Source organism: Sorex araneus, chromosome 8 (genome assembly GCF_027595985.1).
Source record: "Sorex araneus isolate mSorAra2 chromosome 8, mSorAra2.pri, whole genome shotgun sequence".
Classification (NCBI taxonomy): Eukaryota; Metazoa; Chordata; class Mammalia; order Eulipotyphla; family Soricidae; genus Sorex; species Sorex araneus.
The window spans coordinates 64,816,272-64,839,050 of record NC_073309.1 but is presented as its reverse complement, the minus strand read 5'-3'; the positions used below and the strand labels follow the sequence as shown (position 1 = coordinate 64,839,050).

General features: G+C 41.4%; 1 protein-coding gene across 1 annotated transcript in view; it reads right to left on the bottom strand.

Annotated features, from left to right (window-relative positions):
- Positions 1-22,505, bottom strand: part of LRRC39 (leucine rich repeat containing 39) — a 29,270-nt gene extending 6,765 nt beyond the window's left edge. The window contains exons 1-5 of the mRNA XM_055145022.1: positions 22,373-22,505; positions 18,440-18,630; positions 10,580-10,685; positions 8,282-8,438; positions 2,593-2,729 (exon numbers count right to left, since the gene is read on the bottom strand). Of these exons, the coding sequence (XP_055000997.1) occupies positions 2,593-2,729; positions 8,282-8,438; positions 10,580-10,685; positions 18,440-18,552 (513 nt within the window). The 5' untranslated portion in view covers positions 18,553-18,630; positions 22,373-22,505. The remainder of the gene's footprint in view (positions 1-2,592; positions 2,730-8,281; positions 8,439-10,579; positions 10,686-18,439; positions 18,631-22,372) is intronic.
- Positions 22,506-22,779: the final 274 nt, after the last annotated feature.

Below are 22,779 nucleotides of genomic sequence, written 5' to 3'. Positions count from 1 at the left end.
GAGTATGTGAATTGTTAATCATTGTACCTTAAATTAATAATTTTGAGGTTAGCTTTGCAAGGTGAAAACCTTATTTCCAATATAAAGACAAATGATTTAAATAGGTCTTGCAAAGTAGAAAGTCAAACTATGACTCACATCCAGATTTTTGTGGCTTAAAGTCACAAAATTTCTTCCCATATACTACTGAAATGAAAATTGAAGAATTTAGTTTATTTACTTAATTTCTATCTCAGAGCATATTCAAACTCATTCCATAATTATAATGCCATCAAAATGCAGACACACACAAATTTTTGTGAGTAATGCAAATAAGGGAATGACTCCATTAAGTGGGTGCTATTTCTCCAGTTAGAATTCATGCCATAAAATGATTTTTCAAAATACTTATCAAACTTTACTTTTATAAATGTTTCAGAATAGAATCATAAGATGATTCTTTTTCAGTTGCACAATGAGAGTAAGTGTGTGCATACCTTAACTACTGGTTTTGCAGTACCAGAACTCTTTGGATTTACAAATTTTTTAAATGTTATAATCTAACAGCTTTACTTCTTCATATGTGGGAGCTAAGACCTAGTTATATAAAGTGGTGTGTTCACGGGGCTGGAGAGACAGTGCAACTGCCTCGCACTCAGATTCCATCTCCAGCTCGCCACAGGGCCCCCCCACGCTCCTAGCCCCCCAGGCGTGATCCCTGAGTTCAGAGCCAGCAGTAAGACCTGAGCACCGCCCGTTGTGATACTCCTCCACCCCTCAAATAATTCCCTGAGTGAAGCAATTAAGATAAAAGCAGTTAATAGACATACCCAAATTTGCAGCTCAAGGGTGGGGACCAGCGTGTGGGGGTGAGGGGGCGCCCACTCCCACGGATCTCGACCACCCAAGTCAGCAGCTCCAGGCTAGGGAGAAGCCGTGCTACTGGACCCAGCGGTCTCCCAGGCCAGGCCACCACAGCGGCGTCTGGGCTACACCCAGCAACGCGCAGAGGCCTCAGACCGCGGCCACCGCCCAAGCATGCCCCCAGCCTTTGACGCAGCTCCTGGGCTCTGTTTTTCTCCACTTCCATCTTGCAAAGACATTTATGGCAAAGCACCCTGGAACTATCTTTTGCTGGCTTTTAAAAATCATCAAACCGGCTGGAGCAATAGCACAGCAGGTAGGGCGTTTGCCTGGCACCGCGAACCTGGGTTCGATTCTCAGCATCCCATAGGGTCCCCCGAGCACCACCAGGAGTAATTCCTGAGTTCAAAGCCAGGAGTGACCCCTGAAAATCCCTGGGCGTGGCCCAAAAAGGAAAAAGTAAACTAAAAAAAATTGTCAAACATGTTTGAAAAGTAACACAGATGTCAAAGCTCTACAATCAGTTTGGTTTCACCAATAACAATATATGCTAGTTATAAGTTTGAATACTTCCCAAGATTATTGCCTTGCTATTACTTTTACAGTCCAGAAAGTATTTCTCTTTTTTTTTTTTTTTTTTTTTGCTTTTTGGGTCACACCGTGCGATGCACAGGGGTTACTCTTGGTTTATGCACTCAGGAATTACTCCTGGCGGTGCTCAGGGGACCATATGGGATGCTGGGAATCGAACCTAGATCAGCCGCGTGCAAGGCAAACACCCTACCTGCTGCGCTATCACTCCAGCCCGCCAGAAAGTATTTTTCTAAAAAAAAACTTTCCTAAACTAAAGAATTCATTTTTCATTACTTCTCTGTTAAGAACAAACCACTTAAAAATAAAACTCAACCAGTGAATGAAAGTTTTCTAGCACCATATTGTCTGTGTTTATAAAACTTATTTATTCAATATACAACTAAGAAACTCTTGTCTGTGCCTGCAATTCTGGGAATAGAAATAAATTCACTTTATTCTGAATTTAAGGAGGTCACAGGCTAACAAATGATGTTAATATTTTGGCAATGATGGATCTTTCTTTATGCTAAATAGATATTTCTCTTAAAAATGCATTATAAGGCGTAGGGGTATGACTTAGTAATAGAGCACAAGTCCAAGACCCTGGACCCAATCTCCAGCACTGCAAAAAAGAGGGGGAAAATAAAACTTAAAAGATATTGAACATGGGGGCTGGAGTAATAGCACAGCGGGTAAGGCATTTGCCTTGCACACGGTCTGACCCGGGTTTGATTCCCAGCATCCCATATGGTCCCCCGAGCACCGCCAGGAGTAACTCCTGAGTACAGAGCCAGGAGTAACCCCTGTGCATTGCTAGGTGTGACCCCAAAAGCCAAAAAAAAATTTTAAAAAAAGGTATAGAACAGAGCTGGAGAAATAGTATATCACATAAGATGCTTTCATTGCCTGCGACTGACACAGGTTCAATACCCAGGATCCCATCCCAGTAAAGCCAAGATTCTTAAGTGCAGAGCCAGGAGTGACCCCTGAGTATTGCCGGGTATGGCAAAAAATGAAAAAAGAAAAAGACATAAAACTTGCATTATATTGATTGTAATAGGAAATGGTTTTTATTAGGTATTTCCTGAAATAAAATATGTGGCATTTCTTACTGCTATTTTCAGTGGCCACGCCATGACAAGTGGATAGAAAATATAGACATTTAAATTTTCTGACCTCTTCTGGAAGATCACATATATCTCTGTTAACAGCAAGTTCTAATTTCTCCAAGTTGGCACAGTTACTTAGTTCCTTGGGGATGGTCTTGATTTTATTGTAACTAAGAATCAGTTCCTGAAGTCTAGTAAGCAAACCTAAAAACAGAAGGAACAAGAGAGAACAGGTGTTAATAACAGTTCCAGGTAAAAAGCTTTGTAACATAAGTTTTGGTTTCTTGACTATTTCACACTTCTCAGGGTTTGTTTGTTTGTTTGTTTGTTCTTTTTGGGTCACACCTGGCGATGCACAGGGCTTACTCCTGGCTCTGCACTCAGGAATTACTCCTGGCAGTGCTCAGGGGACCATATGGGATGCTGGGAATCAACCCGGGTGGGCCTCGTGCAAGGCAAACACCTCCCCACTGTGCTATCGATCCAACCCCTTCTCAGGGTTTTTAATTGTTGTTAAGTCATAACAACATAAGTACTGAGCCATAGCACAGCGGGTAGGGCATTTGCTTTGCAATGCCCTGTGACCAACCTGGGTTTGATTCCTCCATCCCTCTCAGAGAGCCCGGCAAGCTACTGAGAGTATTCCGCCCGCACGACAGTCTGGCAAGCTACCTGGGGCGTATTCGATATGCCAAAAACAGTAACAACGAGTCTCACAATAGAGACATTACTGATGCCCACTTAAGCAAATCGATGAACAAAGGGGTGACAGTGCTACAGTTAAGTCATAAAAAAATCCTACAAGAAACACAATATAATTTTTTATTTCAAAGTTTTTTTCCATAAAATATATTTTATGGAGCTATTGAAAATATTATTTAAGTGTATTGCCAAGGATTAAATGCTCAATGAATAGGTTACCTCTCTAAAGCAATAACAAAGAAAAGAGATAGGAGAAGCTACAGAATATTACAAGGCTGGGGCTGGAGCGATAGCACAGCGGGTAGGGTGTTTGCCTTGCACGCGGCCGACCCGGGTTCGATCCCCGGCATCCCGTATGGTCCCCCAAGCACTGCCAAGAGTAATTTCTGAGTGCAAAGCCAGGAGTAACCCCTGAGCATCGCTGGGTGTGACCCAAAAAAAGCAAAAAAAAAGAAAAAAAAAGAATATTACAAGGCTGTAAAAATGAAGTTGCATGAGCTGATAATGTCTGCACAGTAGATGAAATATAAATAAATTATCTTAGAAATGTTTCCAAGAGATACAAAAATAACTTCCAAAAACATAAAACTCACACAAACATGGATTTATGAAATACTATATTACTCTTGATACTTTGAGATGTAGTGAAAATTACAACATATTGGATAGAAGTTTGTATGACAAAATTATAAAGTTTGTGGTATCTTATGCATAATTACGATTCATCATGTGACATAATAATGCTTTGATATTACATATTAAATATACAATTTCTAGGATTCCTCAGAAGATAACAATTTCTTCAAATTGGCATTTCATAAAATCACTGTATCACTGTCAGTGTCATCACTGTCATCCCATTGCTCATCGATTTGCTCGAGCGGGCACCAGTAACGTCTCCATTGTGAGACTTGTTACTGTTTTTGGCATATCAAATACGCCATGGGTAGCTTGCCAGGCTCTGCCGTGCAGGCAGGATACTCTTGGTAGCTTGCTGGGCTCTGAGAGGGACGGAGGAATCGAACCTGAGTCAGCCACATGCAGGGCAAATGCCCTGCCCGCTGTGCTATCACTCCAGCCCTTAATTAAATAATAATTAAATAATTAAAGTAATTCTAGATAATTATTAATTATATTAAATAATAATTATGAAATTATTATTTCATAAAATGATTTCAAAAAGCTCTAATTAGTATTGACATAATAAATGAAATACAACATATAGTAACTTTAATTTTGACATATTCTTTTCTAGAAGACATGTCATAGGCAATACATATTTAATATTTCAGATATTATTATTTAGAACACTTATCTATGTTTTAATTTAAATTATGAATAATAAAGCACCTTCTGTTCAGAAATAATACTTTCAAATACTCTCAAATACTCCCAAGTAATAATGAACACATTTAGTAGCTGTGATATGTTGTCAGCTTTGAAAATAATGTGGATTTATTCTTTTGGCCATGATCATATTTTCAAAGCCTGACTAACAAAGCATAGTTTTTCAGTTTGCTATTGACAGAATTTGGCGGGTTTTTTTTTTTTTTTTTGGCGGGGGACATATATCTGGGCATTTTTTGGTTTTGTTTTTGTTTGATTTTGGTTTTAGGCCATACCAAGCAATGTTCAGGGGTTCCTGTTGGCTCTGCACTCAAGAATCACTCCTCACAGTGTTCAGGGGACCATCTGATGATACCGGGGATTCAACCTGGGTTGGCTACATACAAAGCAAGCGCCCTATCCATTGTACTATTGCTCCTTGGACACCATTTTTTTAAATTTTATTTTAGACATTGTGATTTACAGTACTGATAAGGCAGAATTTCAAGCAAAAACCATTTCAATGTCATCCCCTCCTCCAGAGCGTCAGCCTTCTCCCCACTGTCCCAGTTTGTCCCACCTCCGTCCTATTCTTCCTGTTTCCCAGACATTGGTAGCTTCCTACTTAAGCACCAGTCTCAGTTTCTATTGCCTTTGGGCGTTTGTTATTTCTTTGTTTCTCTGTATCCCAGACATGTGGGCAGTCATTCTGTGTCTGTCCCTCTGCTTCTAACTTCTCTCAGCATGCTACACTAGCAAATCTATCCACCCAGCAGCAAACTCCATGGTTTCGTAACTTCATGTAGTCAGTAGTATTCCTGTGTGTCCATGATGATTTTAGAGGCACTTTTAATGCCACTGTCCAAGCAAACAGAAGCAAAGATAAGCAAATCAGGCTACCTGAGACTAAGAAGCTTCTGCAGTGCAAAAGAAAAGATGATCAGAATAAAAAGACACTCCAAGGGCTGGGAATAAATGTCTGCCTACCACTCATCTCACAAAGCATTAGCATCCAAATTAAAAAAAAAAAAGCATTAACATTCAATATATATTAGTACTTGACAAGAAAATACAACCAATCCCATCCAAAAATGGGGGGAAGAGTGAAAATTCAACAAAGAAGGCAGAAAAATACTCTGTGCCACTTATTGTCCAGGAAATGCAAATCAAAACAACCAGGAGATACGCAAATCAAAACGTCAGTAAGAGGGGCTGGAGTGATAGCACAGGGGGTAGAGCGTTTGCCTTGCACGCAGCCAACCGGGATTCAATTCCCAGCATCCCATATGGTCCCCCAGCACCACCAGGAGTAATTCCTGAGTGTAGAGCCAGGAGTAACCCCTGTGTATCACTGGGTGTGACCCGAAAAGCAAAAAAAAAAAAAATCAGTAAGACTAGCATACATCATAAAGAGTGAAAACAGCCAGTGTTGGTGGGACACAGGGAATGGGACCCTTGTCCTCTGCTGATAAGAATGTCGACTGGGGGGCTGGAGCAATAGCACAGCGGGTAGGACGTTTGCCTTGCACGCGGCCGACCCGGGTTCTAATCCCAGCATCCCATATGGTCCCCTGAGCACCGCCAGGGGTAATTCCTGAGTGCAGAGCCAGGAGTAACCCCTGTGTATTGCCGGGTGTGACCCAAAAACAAAACAAAAAAAAAAGAATGTCGACTGGTCCAATCTTTTTGAAAAACAAATGGACAATCCTAAAAAAACTAGGAATTGATATTCCATATGATCCAGCAATTACATTTCTGTATATCTACCCCAAAGCCCCAAAACTACTCAGAAAATACATTTGCACTCCTCGGCTCGTTGCAGCACTATTCAAAGTAGCCAAAATATGAAGGCAATCCAAGTGTCCCAGAACAGGTAATTGGATACAAAAATGGTATTTCTCAAGTTTTAACTTTTCTTGGTCAATGACTTATTCTTTACAGGACTTTTGGTGCTATCGGCAAAAATATTCCTTTGTCATTCTGATTTATTTATACTGTATCCTGATCAGTTTTCCATTTTGGGATTTTTTTTTTCTCATTTGGAAACCCCACTACCACCCCACCTTTGGCCTTTCAATTATCTGTTTTCTTCTAGGGGAAATAAACAAAAATATTGCTTCAAGAGTCTGTCACTGTCATCCTGTTGTTCATTGATTTGCTCGAGCAGGCACCAGTAACGTCTCCATTGTGAGACTTGTTGTTACTGTTTTTGGCATATTGAATACACCACGGTAGCTTGCCAGGCTCTGCTGTAGGGCAGGATACTCTCGGTTGCTTGCCGGGCTCTCTGAGAGGGATGGAGAAATCGAACCCAGAGTCTACACAGTAATAATTCCAAAGACTCTACTCATGCTAAAATTTCATCTTGTGTGTATAACAAATAGTGCTAAGGACTGAGCATATGTTTTTCATATAGAAATAGCCCTGAGGGCTGGAGCAATAGTACAGCTTATAAGGCACTTGCCTTACATGTGGCTGACCTGGGTTCAATCCCCAGCACCCCATAGGGTCCCCTGAGCACCATTAGGTATGACTCCTGAATGCAGAGCCAGGAATAATCTCTGAGCATTGCCAGGTGAGGCCCCAAAACAAAAAACAAAAACAAAACAGATATAGCCCTGAGCACCAGGGAATGTGACCCCAAAGTGAAATAAACAAACCCCCTCTCGAACCATTTTATTAATCCAAAACTTTAGATGTACCTGGAAATTTTCACTTAGATTAGTTATGATTTCCCCAGGAGTGGACATTGGTGGTGGGAAATGTACACTGGTGAAGGAACGGGTGTTGAAACATTACATGACTGAAACCCAATCATGAACAACTTTTCTAACTGTGTATCTCACTGTGGTTATGTATATATCTATAAAAAGTGAGGGAGGAAAAAGATTTTCCCAGGACTTAGAGATATATAAAGATGAGCCCCCCCCTTTTTTTTAATTGTATTGAATCACTGAGACAGTTACAAGCTTTCATGTTTGGGTTAAAGTCACACAATGATCAAACACCCATCCCTCCACCAGTGCACATTCCCCACCACCAATGTCCCCAGTATACCCCCCCTTTCCCACCCTCCCCCTGCCTCCATGGCAGACAATATTCCCCATACTCTCTTGCTCTACTTTGGGGCGTTATGGCTTGCAACACAGACACTGAGAGGTCATCATGTTTGGTCCATTATCTACTTTCAGCACACATCTCCCATCCCGACTGATTCCTCCAGCCATCATTTTCTTAGTGATCCCTTCTCTATTCTATCTGCCTTCTCCACTCCGCTCATGAAGCAGGCTTCCAGCTATGGGGAAATCCTCCTGGCCCTTGTGTTTACTGTCCTTGGGTATCAGCCTCATGTGATGTTATTCTATACTCTACAGTTGAGTGCATTCCTTCTATGTCTGTCCCTCTCTTTCTGACTCATTTCACTTAGCATGATACTCTCCATGTCTATCCATTTATAAGCAAATTTCATGACTTCATCTTTCCTAATAGCTGCATAGTATTCCATTGTGTAGATGTACTAACGTTTCTTTAACCAGTCATCTGTTCTAGGGCACTTGGGTTGTTTCCAGATTTTGGCTATTGTGAACAGTGCTGCTATGAACATATAGGTACAGATCGATGGACCCCTTTTTCATCAAAAAAGAAAAGATTGGGGGGAAAAAAGGAAGGAAAAGGAAAAAGCAATCTATACGTGGATAAAATAGCACAGCCATGAAAGCAATCTTTACCAATTCCTCGTGGTATCTCTGAAATTGTGTTTCGAGATAAATCTAACACAATGAGGTTCTGGAATCTTCCAACGAATTCAGGAATTTTCAACAAACCAGTTCTATGAAGTTGCCATTCCTGTAGCTGGTTCAATTTCAGCAGAGAAGAAGGAAGGGTCTAAACCGAGGCAAAGAAATGACAGTTAGGACCACAGTCAGAGCTCAGCTGCAGAGTACTTCCCTCGCCTGCACAGACCCCGGGTTTGTTCTCTGCATCATCACCCCTGAAAACTGAGTTATGATGCTAAACTATTTCAGTGTTATGTTTCATTGAAGAATGATTTTAGATGTATTATTTGATTTGCAAGAGAACTTTAAAACTCCTTTTCCTTCCTGGCTTTTTCCTAAAGACTTTACTGTTACTTCTAAGGCTTAACTTTTTTCCCTTGACTATCAAACCCCAATCAAAATATAATGATATAATGAACAAAATTGACATGTGGGTCAATATTACATGAACTTCTGTCATATGAGGATACAAATGCTGTTAAAAATAGAATGTATGAGGCTGGAGCAACAGCACAGCGGGTAGGGCGTTTGACTTGCTCTCCACTGACCTAGGTTCAATTCCCAGCATCCCATGTGGTCCCCTGAGCACCTCCAGTGGGTAATTCCTGCTTGCAGAAACAGGAGTAACCCCTGGGCATTGCAGGGTGTGACCCAAAAGGCAAAAAAAAAAAAACCTCCTCCTCTTTTGAAATATTTTTTAAATATTTTTTAATTATTTTATTTTTAATTGGTGGATCACCATGAGGGTACAGTTACAGATTTATACATTTTTGTGCTCATGTTTCCCCCATACAAAGTTTGAGAACCCATCCCTTCACCAGTGCCCATTCTCCACCACCGGTAAACCCAGCATCCCTCCTACCCTCCCCAATCCCATCTCCCCCCACCCCATCCTGCCACTGTGGCAGGGCATTTCCTTTTGTTCTCTCTCTCTAATTAGGTGTTGTGGTTCGCAATAGAGGTGTAAGTGGCCACTGTGTTCAGTCTCTAGACTACATTCAGCACGCATCACCCTTCCCCCGCATGGCCTCTGACTGCCTTATACTTGGTGATCCCTTCTCTGGGTTGCCCTCTCCCCAGAATGTGAGGCCAGCTTCCAAGCCATGGAGTCAACCTCCTGGTACTTATTTCTACTATTCTTCTATTCTTGGGTGTTAGTCTCCTAAAAAAAAAAAAAAAAAAAAAAAAAAAAAAAAAAAAAAAAAACCTCTTTTGAAATATTTTTTTAATATTTTAAGAGAAATTTTTAACTTAAGGAATTTGAGTTTCAACTGTTCTGAACTCTTTCCCTTTTAGCTTAAAAGAGAAAATACAGGGGCCGGAGCGATAGCACAGTGGATAGGGTGTTTGCCTTGCACGCGGCCGACCCGGGTTCGATCCCCAGCATCCCATATGGTCCCCCAAGCACTGCCAGGAGTAATTCCTGAGTGCAAAGCCAGGAGTAACCCCTGAGCATTGCTGGGTGTGACCCAAAAAGCAAAAAAAAAAAAAAAAAAAACACTGATTCCCCTAGCTAAATACACATAAATTCATAAGAGTAGACACGAATCCAAGGAGGACAGGCCCTTGTAAAAATAAGAATCTATTAAAATTAGACCATATATCCACTTAACTATGGTCTGAAGTTAGAGGTTTGAACAGAGGCTCCTGAAAAATTCAACTCTTGGAAGACATCACCAAGAGGAATTTTTGGAGCTACAGCCTAGCTCCTCAACTTGGCCTGTGATTACTTCGTCTCTTCTAAATAAAAGCTTTCTTAGCCTTCATGAGAGGGAGGGAGAGAGAGAGAAAGACAGAGAGAGACAGAGAGAGAGACAGAGAGAGAGAAAACACTCATGTAATATCATTTACCAACTTTGTGAAAGTGAGACTATAAAGATGGTGGATTTAAGAAAAATTAATAACTATTTCCATTTTATAAAATTGCAAATGAGCATTTGCTTTAGAAAAATTATATATTTTTATTAGGCAATGGTCATCATTTTTACAGAAAATGAAAAATTGTTTATTAGAGTTAATGGAAATATAAATGACAAGTTTATAATATTAAAGCAAGTTGAAGCAAGACAGTAATATTTTGTCAAAAAATTGTGAAATGTTTATTTTTAGTGTTTATGTTCAAATTCACTGAATACATATTATTAAAATTGTACCTTCTAGCTATTCCAGTCTGAATGTCAAAATTTTTATCTCATATCGCCTACAAGTAGCAAAAGGTAGAAAATCAGAAACTTCTTCAGGAAAGCTTACCTTCCATTCCTCATTTTCTATTTTCAAAACGATTCTTCCATCTTCCCTAACAACCTTTTCTTTCAGCTTGGTTAAATTTACTCTTTCTTCCCATATTCGCACTAGCCTAGAAGTCCAGAAAACCATTTCAGTGTATAGGTAATGCCAGAGAGCACTCGCTTCGTTAGAAAATAATGAAATCCATTAAAAGGAAATATTTGATCAATAGTATCTGAAAATCATATGTGAATTTATTTTTCAGCAATTATATTTATTGTAAGAAATGCTCCAGATTCACATTTTTGAAAAGTCTGGTCCCCCAAAATCCCTTTTGGAGGGGCCAGAGGGTGTCAGTGGCCTGAGGCCAGCAGCGTGAGACCCGGCCATCGAGCCCACTTGCCTGTCCAGGGCTGAGCCAGTGATATTGGGGGGCCAGGCAGCAACAGGCATTGCGCTCAGGGCTTAGCACATGCAGACGTGAGCCCTAGTCTTTTGACAGAACACCCCAGCCTGACCATAGCTTAATTAATACATAATTAACGTGCCATAAACAGATCCTTTCAAAGTAGTCCATTCATTCAGCCATGGGATATTCAGAGAGTACAGTCACATTCCATCGGATGATATTCTAGACTTGTACACGGAACACCAACCACCATCTCGTTCAAAATGGCTTCATCCCTCATATGAACACTAAGGGCTGATTGTACAGCAGGGGGGGCGCTCACCTTGCACACAGCCAACCTGGGTTTGGTCCCTGGCACCTGAGCCTCCAGTAGTGATCCCTGAGCACAGGGCAGGAGTAAGCACCAAGTACTACTGCTGGGTGTGGCCCCAAAACAGAAAACAAAAACAGAATATTTATTTTGACACACTGAAGCAAATTCCTTTGACTTGGTATATCAGAGACATACGTAATACCAAGCTGTAAAAATGACTACCAAAAATTTCCTAATTCTATACTAAAACATTTTTGATGTATCAAAAACAAGAAATTTAGAATTGAAATTTCTGAAAGTTAGAATTTAAATTTTATCTTCTTAAAATTATACCAAATACAGATCACTGTATCACTGTATCGCTGTCATCTCCTTGCTCATCAATTTGCTCGAGTGGGCACCAGTAAAGTCTCCATTGTGAGACTTGTTACTGTTTTTGGCATAGTGAATACACCATGGGGAGCTTGCCAGGCTCTGTTGTGCGGGCGGGATATTCTCGGTAGCTTGCCGGACTCTCCGAGAGGGGCAGAGGAATCGAACCTGGGTTGGCCACGTGCAAGGTGAACACCCTACCCGCTGTGCTATTGCCCACCAAATACAGATATAAACAATTATTTTAAAAAACATACAATTAATTTGAATATTTATTGGAGAAATATCAACATCTGAGAATTATTAATATTCTTGTATTTTGCCGGTGGCTGTTTTGGTTTTGGGGTCACAGCTGTGCTCAGGGGTTACTCCTAGTTCTGTGCTCAGGGATTACGCCTGACAGGCTCGGGGGACCTTACCTGCTATACAACTCTCCAGTCTCCCAATACATATTTTTTCTTTTTTTTTGATTTTTGGGTAACACCCAGAGATGTTCAGGGGTAACTCCTGGCTCTGCACTCAGGAATTACCCCTGGCGGTGCTCTGGGAACCATATGGGATGCTGGGATTTGAACTCAGGTCGGCTGCATGCAAGGCAAACGCCCTACCTGCTGTGCTATCACTCCAGCCCCCCACCAATACATATTCTTAATGGTTTTTTTTATATTAACTGATAGTGAAGATTTTGTTTTGAAAACACCCTAAATTATCTCTGAAACTGTATTTTCTACCTATTTGAGTTGACAAAATATTTCTATGGAGTCTGCATTTTTGTCAGCTCTTTTTTGGAAATTTAGGTGGGGGTTTAGTTTGCTCAGGATGCGGGTGACCATCTGGGTGCTGGGGACCAAACCCGGGTTAGCCACGTAGAAGGCAGGCACCCTGCCCACTGTAAATTTGACTAATCTACAAACAAATGCATTCTGACAATGTCTATATATGACCTTCGAGACTGAACAACTAAACTTATTGGCACTAACTGAGACAAACACGTACTGCTATTTTCAGTTTTATTATATTTTATAGAAATAGCATTTATTTGAACAACATTAAAATAGTTATTGCTCATTAATATATATGCATATTTCTGAACAAGATTTAATGAAAATGCAATTGTCCTATTCCCTAATCTTTAATGCCCGTTCAAGAACTTATTTATTTATTTATTTGGGTTTGGGGGTGTTTGAGCAATTCTCAGGGCTCACTCTTGGCTCTTGTGTTCAGAAATCCCTGGTTCTATACTCACAGATCACTCCTGGTGGTGCCAGAGGACCAAAGTCGTGCTGGGGATTCAGACAGCCACGTGCAAAGAAAGAGCCTACTGTGTGTTATTTCTCTGGCTCCTGTTAAGCAGCTTACTAAGAACCCATTATGTGCCAAGTTCCATGGTGTACATGTATAAACTGAAAGCTCAGTCTTTAATGAGTGTATAGTGAGAATATTATTAGGTAAGTCTCTTTCTCACTGTAAAGTGATTCCTTTATCTTTTTGGCTTTCACTTCCTATCATCAGGTTCAGAACAGCAGTTTATCTCAGTCCCCTTGGGTAAGACCTCTCACTCTCTTGGCCTTGCTTACAAAATGTAGGGGTTGGTGGGGCTGGAGTGATAGCACAGCGGGTAGGGCGTTTGCTTTGCACTCGGCCAACCCAGGTTCGATTCCCAGCATCCCATATGGTCCCCTGAGCACCGCCAGGGTTGATTCCTGAGTGCAGAGCCAGGAGTGACCCCTGTGTATCCCCAGGTGTGGCCCAAAAAGCAAAAAAAAAAAAAAAAAGTAGGGGTTGGGTTAAATGGTATCTAAGATCACTTGTGGTCCTGGTATTCTGTAGTTCCTTTACTACTTATTTAAGCTTTATGTTCTTGGGGCTGGAGCAATAGCACAGCGGGTAGGGCATTTGCCTTGCACGCGGCCGACCCGGGTTCAAATCCCACCATCCCATATGGTCCCCTGAGCACTGCCAGGAGTAATTCCTGAGTGCAGAGCCAGGAGTAACCCCTGTGCATCGCCGGGTGTTACCCAAAAAGCAAAAAAAAAAAAAAAAAAAGAATTACTAAGCTCTTTTCAGGGCTGGAGAGATAGCACAGCGGGTAGGGCGTTTGCCTTGCACAAGGCCAACCCAGGTTTGATTCTTCTGTCCCTCTCGGAGAGCCCGGCAAGCTACTGAGAGTATCCCGCCCGCACGGCAAAGCCTGGCAAGCTCCCCGTGGCATATTCGATATGCCAAGAACAGTAACAAGTCTCGAAATGGAGATGTTTCTGGAGCCCGCTCAAGCAAATCGATGAGCAACAAGATGACAGTGACAGTGACAGTGAAGACTTACAATGACAGTTCTTTTCAAGTTTTGGATAGAGTTTCTACTTCCTCTAGAATCCTCAGAGTTCTTGGGCTGGAGCAACAGTACAACAGGCAGGGCATTTGCCTTGTACACAGCCAACCCAGGTTCGATCCCCGATATCCCATATGGTTCCCCGAGCCAGGAGTGATTCTAGACGAAGAGCCAGGAGTAACCCCTGAGCATCGCTGGGTATGACCCCCCCCAAAAAAATAGAATTCTTGTAGTCTAAAGTCTTTCCCCCGTGCCTTCACATAAGTGCTTACCTAAGTGCTTGGTTTCTTCATTTTGGCATCAAGAGACCATGAGTACAGGAGCCAGGGTGAGAAATCAAAGGGCTGACCATGATAAAGTCACAACTTTAAAAAATAAAGTTGTGACATAGGCCCTGCTGAGCGAGCCCAGAATTCTCTCCCTGGATCCAGATGGCACCCAGTACGGCCAGGCGTGGCTTGGTGGCCCTAGCGCACCAAGCCTGAGTAGCCCTGCAGCACTGTGCCCAAGCACCTCACAACAGGCCTGTCCAGCCAGGAGTGACCTGGTCTTTCCAACACTACTGTGAAGGCCCCCTCAAAAAATAATAATATTAAAAAGACAAGCAATACAATTTCTGTTTAAAATTTAGACTTTGGGGTGGGGGGATCACACCGAGTGATTCTCAGGGGTTACTCTTGGATCTGCACAGAGGAATTACTCTTGGCAGTGCGTTGAGGGCCAGATGGGATGCCGAGGATAGAACCCAGGTCGACCGCTTGCAAGACAAACATGCTACCTCTGTACTCTCTCTCCAGGCCCTAAAATTTAGACTTTGGGGCTGGAAGGATTGCCCAGGGAATAAGGCGCTAGCTTGGTACACAGCCATTGTGGGTTCTATCTCCAGCACTGCGTTTGGCCCCCCAGCAACACCAGGAGTGGGTCCTGAGCACAAAGCAAAGTGCTAGGTCTGGCCCCAAAATCCAAATAAAATAATAGCCTCTAACATGGCAGAGCCTGCTAACGTCACAGATATGTGACCAAGAAACAGGGACAAATACATGAGAGATTAGAGGGAGAACCAGCTTTAATTACACCTGCAGATGAGACCTGGCTAAAGCCAAAATGAAAAGCCAGGAATACAGTTCACACAGATCTTTTAGAGGTTAGTTAGAGAATGTACTGTTTCGGTGGGAACCATTTTCTTATCTAACACACACAATGATTGCTTAGCATACGTTATGCTTAGTACAATCAGTTCCACATAGACATTTACTAATTGTTTCTGTGTCCCCATTCTGTTCCTGCTCAAATAACCAGATCGTTCTGCCTCTTCTGCTCTGTTCTGATTGTAACTTTATGATTTATGACTTAGTCATCTTAGCCTAGTTCCTACAATGGGTCACTCAGAGGTCTGGCCTCTAATTACCCACCTCTGCTCCTAATTTCCCCCTACACTTATAATCTGCTTAGTATGCTATTCCACTCATACAAATCCTCTAAATTTAATTAGATGGAGACTTCTCTAAAACATCTCGTCTAGCAGCAAGAGATGGGTCAAGGCAGAACATGGCTCAGTGGTAGAACATGTACCTTGAATTCACGAGGCCTTAGGTTCAATTCCTAACCCTGGCAAAATACGTAATGGGTAGACAAGGGTTCTTGAAATTTCTGGCCAATGAGATGTTAGCAGAAATAACAGTGTGTCTAGTTTCTGCTGAACTGGAGTTAAGTATGATGGCTGCTGTTGTTGTATCTATTTGGTGAATGAAATGACTTTGGAATGGAAATGGAATGAAAAGCATGCACTACTCGAGCAACCAGCTAGAAGCTTCGACACTACCCAGAAAACCTAGCGTTCTGTATTGGAGGCACTATTATTTTAGTTTCCTTCATCTCATTATGGAAATTTTTTTCCCACACCCAGTAGTGCTTGGGATTTATTCCTGGCTCCGCATTCAGGGATCACTCCTGGTAGGGCTCAGGAGGCATTCTGGGATGCTGAGGATTGAACCTGGGCTGGCCGAGTGCAAAGCAAGTGCCTTACCCGCTGTACTCTCATTCTGGCTCCTCATGATGGAACTTAATCCTCATTGTGACACTATGCTTCTAAGTATTAAATAATAATTAAAAAATGATGTTGTATGCATGAAACAGCAGAGTGCCTTGTAAACAGTTTAGTTCCAGTTGTGACTTTATTGTGGTCAGCATCAGTTTTTCTATTTTTTTTTGTTTGTTTTTTGCTTTGTGGGTCACGCCTGGCGATGCTCAGGGGTTACTCCTGGCTCTGCACTCAGGAATTACTCCTGACAGTGCTTGGGGGATCATATGGGATGCCGGGGATCAAACCAGGGTCAGCCTCTTGCAAGGCAAACGCCCTACCCACTGTACTATCGAACCAGCCACTCCTTTGACTTTTTTTGGGGGGGAGAGTCACACCCATTGATGCTCAGGGGTTACTCCTGGTTCATGCACTCAGGAATTACACATGGCAGTGCTTGGGGGACCATATGGGATGCAGAAAATCGAACCCGGGTTGGCTGCGTGCAAGGCTCCAGCCCCCCTCCTTTGACTGTGGTTGAGAAAAATTGCTCCTCCATATTCAGATTTTTTTTTACAGTTTATAAAACACAAAAAATTATTATCAATAATATTTTTCTGGACCAGAGAAAAAATACAATGCTTGCCTTGCTCATGAATGAACCTGGTTTGATCTCTGGCACCCCACAAGGTTCCCCAAACCCAGCCAGGAGTGATCCCTGAGAGGATAGAGCCAGGAGAAAGCCCTGAGCACCAGTGGGTGAGGTCCCCAAAACAACAGTAAGAGCAGTAGCAAGAATAACCACCATCATCATTTCCCCCTCTTGTGCAAAAGTTTAATTATTTTCAAGTGCCTCCACTCCTCTAGGTAACCTGGGTATAAATCTTAAAATGTCTAAGCCAATCATAATACACTCTCATTTTCTCTAGAAGAGAATTCAATTAATGGGGTACAAATGACACAGATCTGTGCAATAAGAGGTAAAGGCAGGGCTTGAGCGATAGCACAGCGCGTAGGGCGTTTGCCTTGCACGTGGCCGACCCAGGTTCGATTCCCAGCATCCCATATGGTCCCCCAAGCACTGCCAGGAGTAATTCCTGAGTGCAGAGCCAGGACTAATCCCTGAGCATCACCGGGTGTGACCCAAAAAGCAAAAAAAAAAAAAAAAAAAAAAATGAGGTAAAGGCAAAATGGAACTTCAGAAAGCGTTCTTCATGCTTCAAATAGCTCCCGCTCCTCTGACAACTGAAGATGCCTGGGAGAGTTTTGAGGGAAACTCACGTAAGGATCAAATGAGGCATTTAAGCAAAAGAAGCTGAGAATTAAAAAACAAAACTAGAAGGAAAAAAAAAGATGAATCTTTGATGCAGTTGACACCTTTAGATTAATTTACTTTATCCCTGTTGCCTACCCATTTTCAGTTAAATTTTCTAATTGTTTTTGGTTTTTGTTTGTTTGTTTGTTTATTTTTGTTTTGCTTTGCTTTTTGGGTCACACCAACAATTGCTCAGGGGTTACTCCTGACTCTGCACTCAGGAATTACTCCTGGCGGTGCTTGGGGGACCAAATGGGATGCTGGGAATCGAACCCGGGTCGGCCACGTGCAAGGCAAACGCCCTACGCGCTGTGCTATCGCTCCAGCCCCTAAATTTTCTAAGTGTTATCTGAGCAAGACTGATATTTGGAAAGAGACTTCATGAAAAACAATTGTATGAAGCTATGTGAAGTCTGATAAGGAAAGGGGCTATTCTTTCAAGAATAGTTGGGTACTTTGCTTTGCAGCTATCCCAAGTGGGAGAGTAGATAAGTATAAAGAAGACAGAAAAAATGAAAGCTAAAGTACTTCAAGATGGGCCACATCAAGAAATTGATCCTCAATGGGGACCTGGTTAAAATTCATAACTATTTAAATAAATTTGACTGCCTCGTCCATTCCTTCTGATATTGACCCTGTGCGATGTAATGTTGAACAAAGAGTCACTAAAAAGTGGACGAAATGATACTTGAACATTACCGGGTACTAGAAGACCCTGAGTATGATGAGTTAGTAGTATTTCATTTTGCTGAAAGACACTTGACTTTCAGTGGCCTCCTCACATTGCCACGTTTGCTCGGTAGTTTCCTTACCAAAAATGGGTGTTTCCTGTAGATGGATTTTCTGTTTTCAGCAAATAAATATCTCTATCACGTTCCGTCCTAAGGCATTTAATAAATGCTATTTTCGGGAGATCTGATGATGGTGGGATTGGTGTTGGGATAGTGAATGCCTGTAACAAATAATTCTGAACAACTTTGTAAACCATCTGGTGTATATAAAGTGTAAAGAGAAAAATGGAAAAACTTAACTCAGTTTTTAAAAAAGGAAAAAATGCTCTTTTCTAAGTGATAATGTTGTAAGTTTTTTGCTAATTAATTGAAAATAACAAATTGGTATAGCATACTTTTGCTGAAATTCCTTCTCTTGCTTCAGGTCATCATTGAGTTTCTTTATTCTTTTTTCCCAAACGTCCTTTGCAGCATGAACGGCTCCCGTACAAACCATGTTTTCTGACATGATTCCTTCACATTGTCACAGCCACCAATATTATTAAGTTCTGAATTGTGATCTTCCACATGCCATCTCAAAAAATATCTAATCGTGCAAGAGAAAAAAAAAAAAAAGAATGTGTAGGCCAGAGTGATAATAGTGGGTAGTGGTCCTTGCCTTGCATGCAGCTGACTCGGGTTCAATCCCTGACATCCCAGAAGGTCCCATTAGCACTGCCAAGAGTGATTCCTGAGCACAAAGCCAGGAGTAATCCCTGTGCATTCCCAGGTGTGGCCCAAAACAAAACAAAATCAAATAAACCACATTATTTAAAACCATAGTTGTATTGTAACACTGACTAAATGCTCTAAGTATGGGCTGGGATTCAATTAAGTGATAATATATTTGGATTGTTTGCTCTTATGTAAAATAAATGGCAAGTAAATGTGATATTGAGGCCTGTGATATAGTTTTTCTTTTTGGGCTACCCCATCAGTGCTCAGGACTTACTCCTGGCTCAGTGCTCAGGCATCATCTGTGCTTGGGAGACCATATGTGGTGCTGGGGAGTGAACCTAGGTGAACCTGCAAGGAAAGTATCTTTCTCTGTGGCCTGAGAACTGTGATTAAATCTCAGAAATGAGATTAAAATAAAAAGACAAATAGCTATGTCAACTATGGTAGATCCATAAGATGGAGTGTTCTTTACAAATATTGTATTGGTATTTCACAAGATTATATTAGGAATAATTAAAAATTTGAATCATAATAGAATTATATTCTCTCAAATGCAGGGAGTCAAAGATGTCCACAGTACCCACATTTTGTGTTTGGCCCAAACCAGCAGTGCTCAGGGACTCCTCTTAGCACTTTGCTCAGGGGTCATTCTTATCAGTGCTCCAGGAGGCCGTTATTTAGAGCAGCGAAGGGCACGGACAGATGACAATGCTGAATTTGGGCCTTCTTCTGGTGCACTATTTCTATCAGCTATCTTGCTGGTCCATAACAATAAAATACTTGGGGGTTTGAGAACCACACCCATTGATGCACAGGGCTACTTTCAGCACGGGTTCTAGGTCCTTCTAGTGGTGCTGGAAGGACCAGGTTATACCAGGTGTTGACCTGGGGCTCCTGAATACAAAGCATACATTCCAGTCCTTTGAGTTATCTCCCAGCCCCCATCAAGTCACACTTTCTATCTACCATTATACTGGAATACTATAAAGCCAGTAACAATGCTAGGTCTCACTCTCCTGACCCTGAAAGAGCCTCCAATGCGGCACCATTGGGAAGGATGAGTAAAGAGAGGCTGCTAAAATCTCAGGGCTAGGATGAATGGAGACATTACTGAGACCGCTCGAGAAATTCTACGATCAACGGGATGATGATGATGATGATGATGATGATGATGACTATAAAGCCAGGGACATAAACAGAAATACATAAAGCTTGGAAAGGGAAGAGTGAGGCTCACAGTAACATAAGGAAGAAGATATTCCTTTTTGACACAGGTGCCGCAGTCTCATGCTAGGCAAGTGCCTGAACCTTAAAAGCAAAAGTGCTTCCAAGAGAATTCAAAAGAAGGAAATGGGGAAGAGAAGCAGCGGCAATATCTACTACTTCAAAGTAGGAAATCAAGGGACTGGAGTGATAGCACAGCGGGTAGAGTGTTTGCCTTGCATGTAGCTGACCCGGGTTCGATTCCCAGCATCCCCTATGGTCCCCTGAGCACCGCCAGGAGTAATTCCTGAGTGCATGAGCCCAAGAATAACTCCTGTGCACTGCTGGGTGTGACCCAAAAAGAAAAAAAAACACACAACAAAGTAGGAAATCAAGGAATACTATTTATGCTTTACCTGAGTAGAAATGTAAGTTAAAAAAAATTTTTTTAAGTTATAAAAGTAGTTAGGAGAGAAACTAAAAATGAGGATATACTGCTGTGAAGGTAAAAGTGAATTTAAACATCATATCTCTGAGTAGATAATGTCTAAAGTTGACTAAAAAGAGTAAATAATTGCTTTTTTTAAAAAAGAAATGGATATATGGAGGTAACCATTAAAATAAAAACTTGAAATAGTTTTTAAAAATTATTGCTTCTGGGGGGGAGGGATACTGGGTTTATTGGTGGTGGAGAATGGGCACTGGTGGAGGGATGTGTTTGTGAACATTGTATGAGGGAAAAACAAGTTCTAAAATGTGTGAATCTGTATCTGTACCCTCATGGTGATTTACTAATTAAATAATAAAATTTTTAAAAATTTTAAAAAAAGAAATTGAAAGTCAAAAATAAATTATTGCTTCTACGGTGAAAGAAACTAGACAGAGATTGTTGCTTTTCCTAATTAATGTCCTCTAAATGTTTCCTTTCTTTAAACTAAAACTGTGCAGTGTGTTTGAGAGAGATATCAAAAGTGACAGAGACAAAAAGAGGGAAAACTTTAATGCAGAGAGAAAGGCTTAAAACTTGAAAATTGACATTGAATTGCCAATAGCATCAAATTATTGAGATGATTCCTACTTTTTGGGCAGTCTTGGGCCAGGGCCTATACCGGCTTGCACTCCGCCGAGATTCGACCCAGATGGCCATGCTTTTGCACGGCCGCTTTGCTGCTGAACGACCAAGATTCAGAGCCAGCTATATTACTTCTGGTCCCAGCAAGTGCTTGCAGCCATGTCTCCAGACTGTGAACTAAGCTTTTGCCCCATGCTGCCCCAGGAAGGGAAATGATGCAATTTCCAACTTAAATCTCCCTGGACTTAATTACTAAAATACAGAAATCCTAAACCGCGGCCTCTCGACTTTATATCTCTTCATTCTCATCAGTGGAAAACCAATTATCAAATGTTTCCTTGTCAATAGGGCCGTATTTTTGGGGGATAAACAACAAGAATAGTGAGTTCTGGGGCCGGAGCGATAGCACAGCGGGTAGGGCGTTTGCCTTGCACGCGGCCGACCCGGGTTCGATCCCCGGCATCCCATATGGTCCCCTGAGCACTGCCAGGAGTAATTCCTGAGTGCAGAACCAGGAGTAACCCCTGAGCATCACTGGGTGTGACCCAAAAAGAAAAAAAAAAAAGAATAGTGAGTTCTGTGTTGAAACTCCAACAACAATAATGAGTTTTGTGTTGAAATATGGAATGTAATCAAGGTAAAGAGAAAATGAAATGAAATTTATCACTTATGCAGTTGGGGGTGGGGGAGAATATGGGCACTGGTGAAAGGACGGGTGTTTGAGCATTGTATAACTGAGACATAAGCCTGAGAACTTTGTAACTTTCCACATGGTGATTCAATAAAATAAATTAAAAAAAATAAGTAGCGCATGCAAAATTTACACTAGAATATAGAACATACGTAGACTTATAATTCAACTCCCTGGACATGTCACAGTCACTAAACAATTTGTTGTTTCAGATTTTTGAAAGTTTATAGTACTTGATTATTAAATCACAATTAAAAAATTTCAAGTATCTACCTTTAAATGTATATTGCAGTAGAGATATGTAATAATTTACATCCTAATTTATTTTCTCATTTGCAAAAAAAAGAGTTTATTTTATACAACAAAATAAGTATAGCAATGCCATAATTGAGTGAGTCAACTTCCTAAAATCCTAAAGTAAAAGCATAAATAAATAACAAAAAACAGCAAAAGAAATGCAATTTTTGAAGAACTATTTCATCACTTCCAGAGGACAATTTACATGCATGACTATGAACTTTAGATTTATTTCACGCTTAATTTAACATTCCAGCAAATGGAGACAGAATAAAGGCATCACCAGCGATCTGTTTTTATGTGAGGAGCAGGTGGAAAGTGGTCAAATATTTGGTACAAAGTACTTACTGTTGTTGGTGGATTCAGAAACGCACAGACCCAAAGTCAGCAATGGTGGGCTAAGGAAGGGGTCCAGAGTTGTATTCAGTGCGACTCCACATGAGTAAAGTCCCCAGTCAGACTATCAGCAAGTGAAACCTAGTGTCAGGCTAGTTCTAAATTTAGTTCATGGACAAAGCTGAGAATAGCAAGAATCACATGGGCCTCTGTGCTCAGAGTCAGCTGACAGTCCAGCAGGCATTGTCAAACAATCCAGTGTAACTTTGACTGAACTCCTGTGAAAGAACTTTTGTTGAAGTCCTTGCACCTTCCAGGACTTAGATAGGCTAATGTTTAATGGAACTGAATGAATCTGCTATGCAGCACTCGGGCATAGAGCTCTGGATGTTCCCCACTGCCATCCCTTTGCTGACGCA